Source organism: Salvelinus sp. IW2-2015, unplaced genomic scaffold (assembly GCF_002910315.2).
Source record: "Salvelinus sp. IW2-2015 unplaced genomic scaffold, ASM291031v2 Un_scaffold1377, whole genome shotgun sequence".
NCBI lineage: Eukaryota > Metazoa > Chordata > Actinopteri > Salmoniformes > Salmonidae > Salvelinus > Salvelinus sp. IW2-2015.
In genome coordinates this window covers 210,006-222,595 of record NW_019942867.1, presented here as the reverse complement: position 1 = coordinate 222,595, position 12,590 = coordinate 210,006, and the positions used below count along the sequence as shown (strand labels likewise).

The 12,590-nt window shown below is 43.1% G+C and overlaps 1 protein-coding gene across 1 annotated transcript in view; it reads right to left on the bottom strand.

Annotated features, from left to right (window-relative positions):
• Positions 1-12,590, bottom strand: part of LOC112070598 (serine/threonine-protein kinase WNK4-like) — a 69,048-nt gene that overhangs the window by 4,052 nt on the left and 52,406 nt on the right. Inside the window, exons 5-13 of the mRNA XM_070439048.1 lie at positions 12,346-12,565; positions 11,773-12,187; positions 10,551-10,750; positions 9,910-9,980; positions 8,737-8,863; positions 8,302-8,418; positions 6,131-6,304; positions 3,000-3,054; positions 1,106-1,237 (exon numbers count right to left, since the gene is read on the bottom strand). Coding sequence (XP_070295149.1) covers positions 1,106-1,237; positions 3,000-3,054; positions 6,131-6,304; positions 8,302-8,418; positions 8,737-8,863; positions 9,910-9,980; positions 10,551-10,750; positions 11,773-12,187; positions 12,346-12,565 — 1,511 coding nt within the window. The remainder of the gene's footprint in view (positions 1-1,105; positions 1,238-2,999; positions 3,055-6,130; positions 6,305-8,301; positions 8,419-8,736; positions 8,864-9,909; positions 9,981-10,550; positions 10,751-11,772; positions 12,188-12,345; positions 12,566-12,590) is intronic.

Below are 12,590 nucleotides of genomic sequence, written 5' to 3'. Positions count from 1 at the left end.
AACCAATCAGTTATTTACAACATAAATCAAACTGGACCACCTGAGGAAAGACCTACWTTCACTCAGATACAGATACAGTGACACAGTATTGGTTACATTCGCTTTTCCTCTCACAAATGTAGATACTTCCTTCCTTTTTCAATCTTATCAATGGACAGAGATATCATTCTGCAGCACAACTTCAGCTCAGTTAAACACAGGTTCCCATGAAATCAAGGCATGTCAGTCAAAAGGAAATTTGACACCGCCCAGAGTGTCAAAAGTAATTACAGACCACAAAAATAAACAAAAGCTAAAACGTGTCAATGATGAATGGATTATGTAACTCACTTAACTCCTCTTTCACATTGCAGCTGCACATAAACCTCACACCTGTTAAAACAGACTGAATGGCAACTCTCAGTAGATTTGAGACAGAGTGGGAAAATCCCCACTGTAACGGTCAGTAAACATTCTGAGAGAGCAACTGGAGAGGGGGGGGAGAGAGAGAGAAAGAGAGAGAGAGAATAAGAGAGGGAATTTAGGCCTGAACCGTCCCCCCTCTGGGTGGTTGAGGTAAATACCCAGGGGACCCTGCTCTGGGGCAAACTCAGACTCTGAGGTGCCTGAGAGGAGGAAGTGACGCACAGTGCTAGCTGATAGCATTCCGCTCTACAGCAAACCTGAACACTAGAGGTGAGTGGGTGTGTCTGAGTGGGGATACCAGTTCTTCGAATAACCTTATGACCATATATGCCCATATAGAGTATCACATGTTTTGTCTCCAATTGCCAGAAGGCCTATTGGTTCTAATGGAAACCTTCTTCTGCCTATCTCAATGCCCGATTGGTAAACAAAAATATACTTTGGCAATATCAAAGTATATCAATACCGCTACTCAGACTACTACTGTAATAAGCATTCAAAGTCTAAGACTCAAAGTCTGATGTCCAAGGACGAAAAAACAGTTTTGTTGTTTGCAGTAACTTTTTTGTTATTGTAGCATCCCAAACTGACATGGCAGTTTCACCTATTAAGGATTCCAGCTATAAATGAAAGGTTTTTGTTTCTGTGGTTGATGGTGAGCAGGCAGACAGTTTTTCTGGGGTTGGAGTGTGGTACGTACTTGACGTGGTCTGGAAGGACTGAGAGCGGAGGGGGCGAACAGAAGGGACCGCCTTTGGGTCGATGTAGAAGTCTCCAACAGGCGCCACAGGAGACGAGCATCGGAGCTGAGCAACGCTGCCCTCAGCAAAGTCTGGCCCAGAGACACAAATAAACCCTTAAACATGCGCTGATACACCAAAGTGACATTGATCATACCGTATCGATGTGTTTGTGGGGACTGATGACACATCTATATGTGATGGCCGTCACTGTGCTGCTTCGGTTACCAATTCATCTCAGTTGATTGATTGATTGGTTTTATTAGCCGGTTTAAAAAGTACATATACACAGAGTACATACATTTACAAACGTGACAGGGATAGCGCAATAAAGTCAGATAATTATTTCCATTATGGTCCCTAAAGTAAAACATTATAGTTACAGACATACAGTGCCTATAGAAAGTCTACATCCCCCTTGGATTTCTTCACATTCTATTGTGTTACAAAGTGGGATTAAAATTGATTTTATTGTCATTTTTTGTCAACGATCTACACAAAATACTCTGTATTGTCAAAGTGGGAAAAAAATTCTAACATTTGTCAAAGATTCATGAAATATAAAACACTCATATTACTTGATTAGTATTCACTCCCCTGAGAGTTGCTACATGTTAGAAACTCCTTTGGCAGTGATTACAACTGTGAGTCTTCATGGGTAAGTCTCATAAGAGCTTTGCACATGTAACAGTATAGCTTCCGTCCCTCTCCTCGCCCCTACCTGGGCTCGAACCAGGGACTCTCTGCACACATCAACAACTGACACCCACGAAGCATCGTTACCCATCGCTCCACCTTGCAGAGCAAGGGGAACAACTACTTCAAGGTCTCAGAGCGGGTGACGTCACCGATTGAAACGCTATTAGCGCACACCCCACTAACTAGCTAGCCATTTCACATCGGTTACACACACATGGATTGTGAAATATTTGCCAATTATTATTAAAAAAATTCTTCAAGCTCTGTCAAGGGTGTTGGGGATCATGGCTAGACAGCAATGTTCAAGTCTTTGTATCGATTTTCAAGCAGATTTAAGTCAAAACTGTAACTTGGCCACTCCATTTCTTTCATCCATCTTTGCTGATGTCAAGCATACCCATACCATGATGCAGCCACCACCATACTTGAAAATAAGGAGGCAGTTACTCAGTGATGTGTTGTGTTGGATATGCCCCAAACATAAGGCTTTGCATTTAGGCCAAAAATTATAGTCCTTTGCTGTGTTTTTTTTTTGCAGTATTACTTTAGTGCCTCGTTGCATACATCTGCATGTTTTGGAATATTTGTATTCTGTATATTTGTATTCTTCTTTTCAATCTGTCATTTAGGTCATTATTGTACTACAATGTTGTTGATCCAGCTTCAGTTTTCTCCCAACACAGCCATTGAACTGTAGGTGTAGCTGTAAAATCATCAACGTCTGATTTGTTATTGTTACCCATCCACCAATCACTGCCCTTCTTTATGAGGTGTTCGAAAAGCTCCCTGGTCTTTGTAGTTGAATCTGTGGTTGAAATTCAATASYWGACTGAGGGACCTTMCAGATGTTGTACGTACGGGGGACAGAGGAATGCCTAGTCTAAACTAAGGGGGTAAATACTTATGCAACAAATATATTTTAGTTACTAACCTTTTACTAATTTGTAAAAATTTGCAGAATTTTCTTTTCACTTTGACATTATGGAGGATTTTGTGTAGATCAATGACAAAAAAATACAATTATATCTATTTCAATCCCACTTTGTAACACAACAAAATGTGAAAGAAGTTCAAGGGGGTGCAGACTTTCTATAGGCACTATAGAAACATACATCTATACATATATTGCACACGCACACAGGGAATCTTCCTTACCGGGCAAAGATGAAGAGGAATGTGTCCGTTCCAGTCCATGYGCGTGTAAGTTTGGCTGAAATACAATCACAAAGCAAGTCAACCAATCAACCGTTAAAATCACTCCATGTCATATGCTGTCTTGCTGCAGAGGATTGCCATGCACTTGTTTTTGTTGTTAAGTTGTTATAAAGATCAGGGGCAAATAACCCAGGGCCTTGAAGTTGTTGTTCATTGTAAGTGGGACCAACAAGTGCACAACTTACAAAACAACAACTGACAAAGCCAACTATCTGTTTCAGGGGTGCATATCTCTGGTCCTTGAGTTCTACAGTCGTGCTGATGAGATTTTTCACCAGGCAGTTGATTGATGTTACTGATTAGCTGGAGAGTGCAAATACCTCCTTTCCCAGGTAGAAATCAGTCCCATTGTTGAATTCAAGACGAAAATCAGGACTGTGGCCCTCAAGGACTGGAGGTGTGCACCACTTACAGCTGAAGTTTGAAGTTTACATACACCTTAGCCAAATACATTTAAACTCAGTTTTTCACAATTCCTGACATTTAATCCTAGTAAAAATTCCCTGTCTTAGGTCAGTTAGGATCACCACTTTATTGTAAGAATGTGAAATGTCAGAATAATAGTAGAGAGAATGATTTATTTCAGATTTTATTTCTTTCATCACATTCCCAGTGGGTCAGAAGTTTACATACACTCAACTCGTATTTGGTACCATTGCCTTTAAATTGTTTAACTTGGGTCAAACATTTCAGGTAGCCTTCCACAAGCTTCCCACAATATGTTGGGTGAATTTTGGCCGATTCCTCCTGACTGAGCTGGTGTAACTGAGTCAGGTTTGTAGGCCTCCAGGCTCGCATACAAATTTTCTATAGGATTGAGGCCAGGGCTTTGTGATGGCCACTCCAATACCTTGACTTTGTTGTCCTTAAGCCATTTTGCCACAACTTTGGAAGTATGCTTGGGGTCATTGTCCATTTGGAAGACCCATTTGCAACCAAGCTTTAACTTCCTGACTGATGTCTTGAGATGTTGCTTCAATATATCCACATCATTTTCCTTCCTCATGTTGCCATCTATTTTGTGAAGTGCACCAGTCCTTCCTGCAGCAAAGCATCCCCACAACATGATGCTGCCACCCCCGTGCTTCATGGTTGGGATGGTGTTCTTCGGATTGCAAGCCTCCCCCTTTTTCCTCCTAACATAACGATTGTCATTATGGCCAAACAGTTCTATGTTTGTTTCATCAGACCAGAGGACATTTCTCCAAAAAGTATGATCTTTGTCCCCATGTGCAGATGCAAACCGTAGTCTGGCTTTTTTTTGGCGGTTTTGGAGCAGTGGCTTCTTCCTTGCTGAGCAGCCTTCAGGTTATGTCGATATAGGACTCGTTTTACTGTGGATATAGATACTTTTGTACCTGTTTCCYCCAGCATCTTCACAAGGTCCTTTGCTGTTGTTCTGGGATTGATTTGCACCTTTCGCACCAAAGTAGGTTCACCTCTAGGAGACAGAACACGTCTCCTTCCTGAGCGGTGTGATGGCTGCGTGGTCCCATGGTGTTTATACTTGCGTACTATTGTTTGTACAGATGATCGTGGTACCTTCAGGCGTTTGGAAATTGCTCCCAAGGATGAACCAGACTTGTGGAGGTCTACAATTATTTTCTGAGGTCTTGGCTGATTTCTTTTGATTTTCCCATGATGTCAAGCAAAGAGGCACTGAGTTTGAAGGTAGGTCTTGAAATACATCCACAGGTACACCTCCTATTGACTCAAATGATGTCAAATAGCCTATCAGAAGCTTCTATAGCCATGACATCATTTTCTGGAATTTTCCAAGCTGTTTAAAGGCACAGTCAACTTTGTGTATGTAAACTTCTGACCCACTGGAATGATGATACAGTGAATTATAAGTGAAATAATCTGTGTGTAAACAATTGTTGGAAAAATGACTTGTGTCATGCACAAAGTAGATGTCCTAACCGACTTGCCAAAACTATAGTTTGCTATAACGAGTTTTATTGACACCAACCTAAGTGTCTGTAAACTTCCGACTTCAACTGTATATATACTGAACAAAAATATAAATGCAACATGTAAATATTCCCATTTCCATGAGCTGAAATAAAAAATCCCAGAATTGTTCCAAATGCACAGAAAGCTTATTTTTCTAAAGTGTTGTGCACAAATTTGTTCATTTCCCTGTTAGTGAGCATTTCCTTTGCCAAGATAATCCATCCACCTGACAGGTGTGGCCTATCAAGAAGCTGATTAAACAGCATGATCATTACACACACCTTGTGCTGGGGACATTAAAAGGCGACTCTATAATTTTCAGTTTGGTCACACAACACAATGCCACAGATGTCTCAAGTTTTGAGGGAGCGTGCAGTTGGCATGCTGACTGCAGGAATGTCCAACAGAGCTGTTGCCAGAGAATGTAATGTTCATTTCTCTACCATAAGCCGCCTCCAACGTTGTTTTAGAGAATTTGGCTGTACATCCAACCGGCACAATCTCACAACCACAAGTAACCACGCCAGCCCAGGACTGCCACATATGGCTCCTTCACCTGCGGGATCGTCTGAGGAGGGGGAGGGAGGTGCTGAGCAGTATTTATGTCTGTAACAAAGCCCTTTTGTTGGGAAAAAGTAATTCTGATTGGCTGCGACTGGCTCCCAAGTGGGTGGCCCTATGCCCTCCTAGGCCCACCCATGGCTGCACCCCTGCCCAGTCATGTGAAATCAATAGATTAGGTCCTAATTTATTTATTTCTATTGACTGATTTCCTTATATGAACCCAAATTCAGTAAAATCGTAGAAATCGTTGTATGTTGCGTTTATAGTTTTGTTCAGTATAGATGGTTGGTTTTGTAACTATTGTTGGTCCCACATAAAAAATAAGACTTTTAAGGCTTAAGTTATCATAAACCCTACATAGATGCTTCACAAATGATTGATATGCAGGTTCTACTGGTGGTAATAGTACAGGTTTTTAACACACTGTATTGTGTTGTGTTTGGTCTGTGTACAGCTGTATGCACATGTGGACCATGCCAACAATGGGCAGCAGCAGTGGTTAACCTGGCATCGTGGCACTGACCAATGATGTATATGTTTATGGCACTGACCTGCGAGGCAGACAGGGTGCCCACTTCGCTGAGGTAGGGGTAGAGCTGCTGGGCAGCGTCCCCCAGACTCAGGGGCTCACCCCTTCTCATCAGGGCCTCTGCACGCTTGATGATGTCACGCATGCGGTAGATGAAGCCCTCCTGCTCAGAGGGAAGGATGAACTCATTGTGGACCTGAGGGAGTTAAATCAATCAGTCAATCAATCAGTAAATGAATCATTCAATCAATAAAACAGATATGAGTGAAGGAACAGTTAGATTTGACAGATTTGACGATTGAGACAAACACGATGGACAAAGTTAGGGAAGAAAGAGAGGAAGATTTTGAATGTGCGTAAACAATCATCTTTGCTTGTTATTGTAAGGATTTCATAACAGACACCCACTTAGCTAGCCCTGAAACATGGCTGTAGTCTCGTAGCCGCTATAGGAGTCTATAGCCATGTGTCAGGGCTACCACTTAGGCAGATGGCTATTGGAGCAGTGAGTCGATAGCTTTCATACACACTAGTTTTGAAACTAGTTTTGCAAGTACAATGCCAAGTGCATTGTACAGGTAACTGCCAAAATAAAGTGGAACATCAACATAAAGTGTCTTTTTATTTTATTTTACCTTTATTTATACAGGTTTTTCTCATTGAGATAACATCTCTTTTCCAAGAGAGACCTGGTCCAATAGTCTTATATGAAGAGTGCCTTGGTCCTCCTTTCTTTTTGATGACCAATTTACCCCTTTTACCAAAGAGCACCTTCTATCTACCAAAATGTACTATAGTGTACCTTAGTAGCGCTTCCCTTCCTCCTCTTTCTACTAGTCTTAATAGGGTGTTGAGCCACCATGAGCCAGAACAGCTTCAATGCACCTTGGCATAGATTCAACAAGTGTTTGGAACTCTATTGGAGGGATGCGAGACCATTCTTCCATAAGAAATTTCATCATTTGGTGTTTTGTTGATGGTAGTGGAAAACACTCTCGGGCACCGCTCCAGAATCTCCCATAAGTGTTCAATTGGGTTGAGATCTGGTGACTGAGACAGTCATGGCATATGGTTTATAGTGTATTCATGCTCATCAAACTATTTGGTGACCACTCGTGCCCTGTGGATAGGGGCATTGTCATCCTATGGGGCATAGTCATGGTAGCCAAAATAATGGCCTGCCCAGGATTTTTGTACATGACCCTAAGCAAGATGGGATGTTAATTGCTTAATTAACTCAGGACCCACACCTGTGTGGAAGCACCTACTTTTAGTATATTTTGTATCCCTCATTTGAAGTGTTTCCATTATTTTGGCAGTTACCTGTATGTTGAGATGAGATACACAACAACATAAAATACAGGACACCATATTCAGATGACAAGAGAGAAAACAGTATCTAAGCAAGCCTAAATATCGTATATATTAAATGATAAAAAAATATATATCATTTTTTTGTACCAAGCTAAATTATCTAATGTCATTGGTAGATAAATTTGCTTATGGAACCTAAAAAAGGTATAATACAAGTGATTTATCTTATTTCAATAAATGTTTCAAGATATGTTATACTATTTCATATTAAGGTCAAATATCTTGGAAAATATCTTGAAATAAGATAAATTACTTGTATTAAGCCTTTTCTAGGTTAAAATAAGCAATCTGCCAATGACGTTAGATCATTTCACTTGGTATGAATTATCACTCAATATAAGACATTTCGGCTTGTTTAGATTTCACTTTTTGCAGTGCACCAATTCAAAATTGTTCTCTGCGGTCATTTTCAGCTTGTTTTAATCCCATCAACTCCATGATGTGAGCAACTGCTATGAAGTTTTAAGGATTAGAGAAATGTTCCCCATGACTGGGTCATATTCAATCAAAACCGTTAACCATGCGTTCCCAGGGCCAAGGCCAAACAACATTCTTTCCAAAACTGTGAGAGATCTTGCTGGAATCCATGGTCAGTTTTACTTTCTTACACAGTAAACACTATTTCATTGATTGGATAATTAGATGTTATATTCTCAAGGAGCAAGCACAGTGTTCTTCTGTGTTCTCTGGGAAGTTACAGTTCTGCTTGAAAAAAGCCTGATGTTTTGTAACACTGGATGAGTTTACAGTAGCTCAGTGGATAAGAATTAGTTGAGTTGAAGATACGCGCATGCACGCACAAACACACAGTGCACTCACCATGACAGCAGCAATATCCTCCGGGTTGTCTCCGTCCAGGTCAAACTTAAAGGTCACCATCTTACTGTTGTGAGTCTGGAGCTGACACTCCACCACACGGTCCACTTTGTCAGACAACTGGAAGGACAGGAGAAAAATGAGTGTTTATCCACTCAGAACACGTAGCCACTTGACAAGACCAAGGATGACTTGGATTGCAATCCTCTTTGTATGTGATTAATTCATTACAACTGCTAACTGACAGACAGACAGAGAGATAGAGAAACAGACAGACAGACATTCCATACCCCAGTGATTCGTAAGCGTGAGCGCTGTCTCTTATACACATCTAGATGTGTATAAGAGACAGCCTCTTTGTATGTGATTAATTCATTACAACTGCTAACTGACAGACAGACAGAGAGATAGAGAAACAGACAGACAGACATTCCATACCCCAGTGATTCGTAAGCGTGAGCGGGCTCTCCTCCTGAAGAGCTTGGTACCGGTACGTTTGTTGGCACTCTTTTCTGATAGACCCTCATTGCCATCACTCAAGCCTGATGTCACATCAGAGGCATAGCTGTGGGGATAATCAGGAAGTGGGTTATGACAACTGCCCAGGAGATGTAACACTGTCATTTTGTTATTGATAATACTAACTATTGCTATAAGAACACCTACACTACTACCACCACTACAAAAATGTTGACTACTAGCACTTGCAGTACCAATACAACTACTACTACTGAAAGTACAACAACAACTACTACTAATGTCTACTTTTAGTCTTATTTATACTACACAACTAATAAAGAACTGGTTATTAATGAGGCTGTAGTGTATGACCAAACAAACCCCTGAGAGTCTTCTAACTCCTATTAAAAGGTTATGTCCATCCCACCCAGCTCCCAGAAGGAAAAGCCTTTTAAGACCATTGACCTTCTCCCCCGAGACCATTATGGGTTACAGTCAGAAAGGCACCTGAAGGGAAGGAAGTGCTCTGATGCCTCTTGCTCCACTCTCGTTCTAATTGCACACAGGAAATGGGGTAATTGGAGGATGAGGGCAGGGGGAGGATGGGGGAGAGAGAGAGTGTGTGTGTGTGTGTGTTAGGAGAGTCACAGGAGAAAAGGAAGCACACTCCAACGGAGCGCTTTAAACAGACATTCACGTGGCATCATTCATCAAAGTGTTGTTCGCCACGTCAGACTCGCTCGCTATTTCCCATGGGGATAGAGAACCACACACAGGCTCTAAAAAAGATCCCCTTCAAGTTCACACACACCTGTCCTGTCTTAATAAATACTACCGGAATTGTGTGTTAACCGCACGGATACCCATTAGACAGAGAAGTTGTCCATTCTACTTTTATTTATTTAATTGAACCTTTATTTAACTAGTTAAAAGCAGCAAAGTGCTCGTATAGTGGTTGTATACTTCTATAGTACATTTGAAATCTTTGTTCCTTTGTTGGGCCTTTGTTGTCTTGATTGCAACACTGCCATATACACATCACATTATACTTAGATACTGGCCATAAGGTGTGTGGTGCAGGCCTTTGCCTTTCTTTATACCCTGAACAACACCCCCATCATGGAAGAGGGGTTCTACATGTGTTTGGGTTACCTGTCGATAGGAGAAGAGAAACCACTGGCATTTCCTGACTGGGGCATGGTAGTGTTGGATACAGCGATACTCTGGGGGAGGGACAGAGGGTCAGAATAGTCTGTTGAGGTAGGGTGCTAAAATTACACACTCATGGCTATTCTGGGTATTAATGGCTTATCCACTCATCACTCTAATCATAAACACATATCCCCGCTATATAACTAGTAGGGCCTAGAAACTTTCCTGGTAAGGTGTTGTGTAAGACTCCTAACTGGTTATAACACCTTTTATAAACTGGCTGGTTCSAGCCCTGAATGCTGATTGGCTGACAGCTGTGGTATATCAGACCGTATACCACGGGTATGACAAAACAACATCATCTAATTACGTTGGTAACCAGTTTATAATAGCAATAAGGCACCTCTGTGGTTTGTGATATATGGCCAATATACCACGGCTAAGGGCTGTGTCAAGGCACTCAGCGTTGCATTGTGCATAAGAACAGCCCTTAGCCGTGGTATATTGGCCATATAACACACCCCCCGGGCCTTATTGCTTAATTATAACAGTTATAAGAAGTCATGATAATTAATATTTGGACTGTTGAGCTCTACATCCATAGAAATATAAACCTCAAGACCTTCATACAGGATACCTACCGAGGGGAAGCGGAGAGCCGGGATTGGTGGAGCGTCAGGGGGAGGAGCCTTGATGGCCAGGGCCTCGATGCGAGGGATCTCCAGGGGCAACAAAACAGGAGTGATGGAGGAAGGGGCGGAGTTAACAGGAGGCTGGAGATGGGGATCCCCGGGATCCTGGAAGCCAGAGGAGCTCAGGTAGCCATCCATCTCGCAGTCGGCTGCCATGGAGACATCATGGTTAAAGGAAGGGAAGTGGGAGGGAAGAGACAGACAGGCATTAACATTAACATTCTTTATGTCATGTAACCCTGACTGTGTTCAACATATACTGTAAAAGTTAAGTCTTGTTGGAAATAATGTATACTCAATGTTACTTGTTATTTGTTCATGAAAAAAAAATCCAAACATGTCCTGAGAGAGGGGTCCTTTTTGGGCTCCACTAACAGGCACCGTGAGGGACGGCTACATGGATTAGCAGGGCTCGAGGGTAACCACAACAAATGGACAGAGGCATAACTGCAAAAGATTAGCCTACTTAATAAGAAATATATAAAAAACACATGGGATCTACACAGGGCTATGTAGCACGTGCCCTAGGCAAAGTCTGTTGAGCCAACAGTTTCCAATACACCCTCCACTGATACCCCTTTAGCTGTACAGATATAAGGAAACACGTGGGCCCATGCACATACAGTGCAGCTGTGATACTGTAATACCGAATCCAGGGCATGAGCATGTCAGCAATGGATGTTTGAAGCATGTTTTGGGTAAACCTTCCACATATATCAGCGAGTATGTGCCCCAGGTACTAATCTTGAAGGTTGTGTGAATAGGGTATCTGTATTCTATATCTTGTCTATGGTAAACTTGTGAACCATGCTTATCTATCTGCGTCATGCTTATTGGCCAGGCCAATGCACTTTGCATGTTGTCTAGACATATGAAGGCTCGACTGTACATGCTGTCTGTGGGCAAATGTGTAGCTTCAGGAGCTCATCTACGAAGCGACATAAGGTTGGGATAAATGCGTCTGCTATATATGACCATGTGATTACAGTATAGTGCAGTGGTTCTCAAACCTCTCCTCGGATACCCCCAGCCGCTCCAGAGCTAGCACACCTGATTCAACTTGTTAAAGGATCACCAAGCCCTTGAATAGATGAATCAGTTGAGCTAGTTCACGTCCGAGGGTCCCGAAGGAGAAGTTTGAGAACCACTGGTATAGTGAGTGTATCCTCACACGTGGCAGAGGAGTAGCTGGCGTCTCTGATGTTGTAGTGCAGCCGCTGGTCTGCCTCCTGCTCCTCCGTCTCTGCTGTGAAGCTGGCGTTTATCCCCGAATCCCCCGAGCCGTTAGCCATGGACATCACCGGCCCCGACACCGTCGGAGTGGGCGGGGTCTGGGCAGGGGGTGCCGAGACAGGGGCGGGGTTGGGCGGTTTAATGGGAAGGGCTATTTGAGGTTTGGGGGTGGGCGGTTCTGGCTCGGGAGCCAACTCTGGTTCTTCCTCAATGACAGTTTCCTGTTGTTGGCGCAAGGCCTCCTCGGCCATCCGGCGCTGCTTCTCCCGCTGCCGCTTGATGGCGGTGGCGCGGTCCCGGATGGCTTTGGCCACCAGCTTGTAGTCTGCCTCACAGACGAAGCCCAGCACCACCTAGGGAGAGGGGGGAGAGGATGAGGGAGAGGGAAGGAAAGGGGTGGTGAGGGAGAAGATTAGGGAGAGAGAGAGGGGGAGAGGGAGAGCAATCAGTGAACTTGACACTTGAGATCCACAAAATGTGAAAGGGGTCCGGAAATCCATCAACAACCCACCATCTCCTGAGCCACCTCCTCGGGTACGTCCTTGTAGAGTTCAAACAGGAACTCAATGGCGTTGTTGTCCTTGTACTTCCCATGCAGCTTCTTGGTGTCGTCCATACGCAGCCACAGCTTCAGGCCAGACTTCACCGTGTCGTCCTCCTCCGCCAGCTCAACATGGACGCCATTGTTCTCCTTGAAGAAGGTGTGTTCCAGCAGGTCTTGGATGGTGTACCTGGAGAGGCCACTGTTTTCTTAGT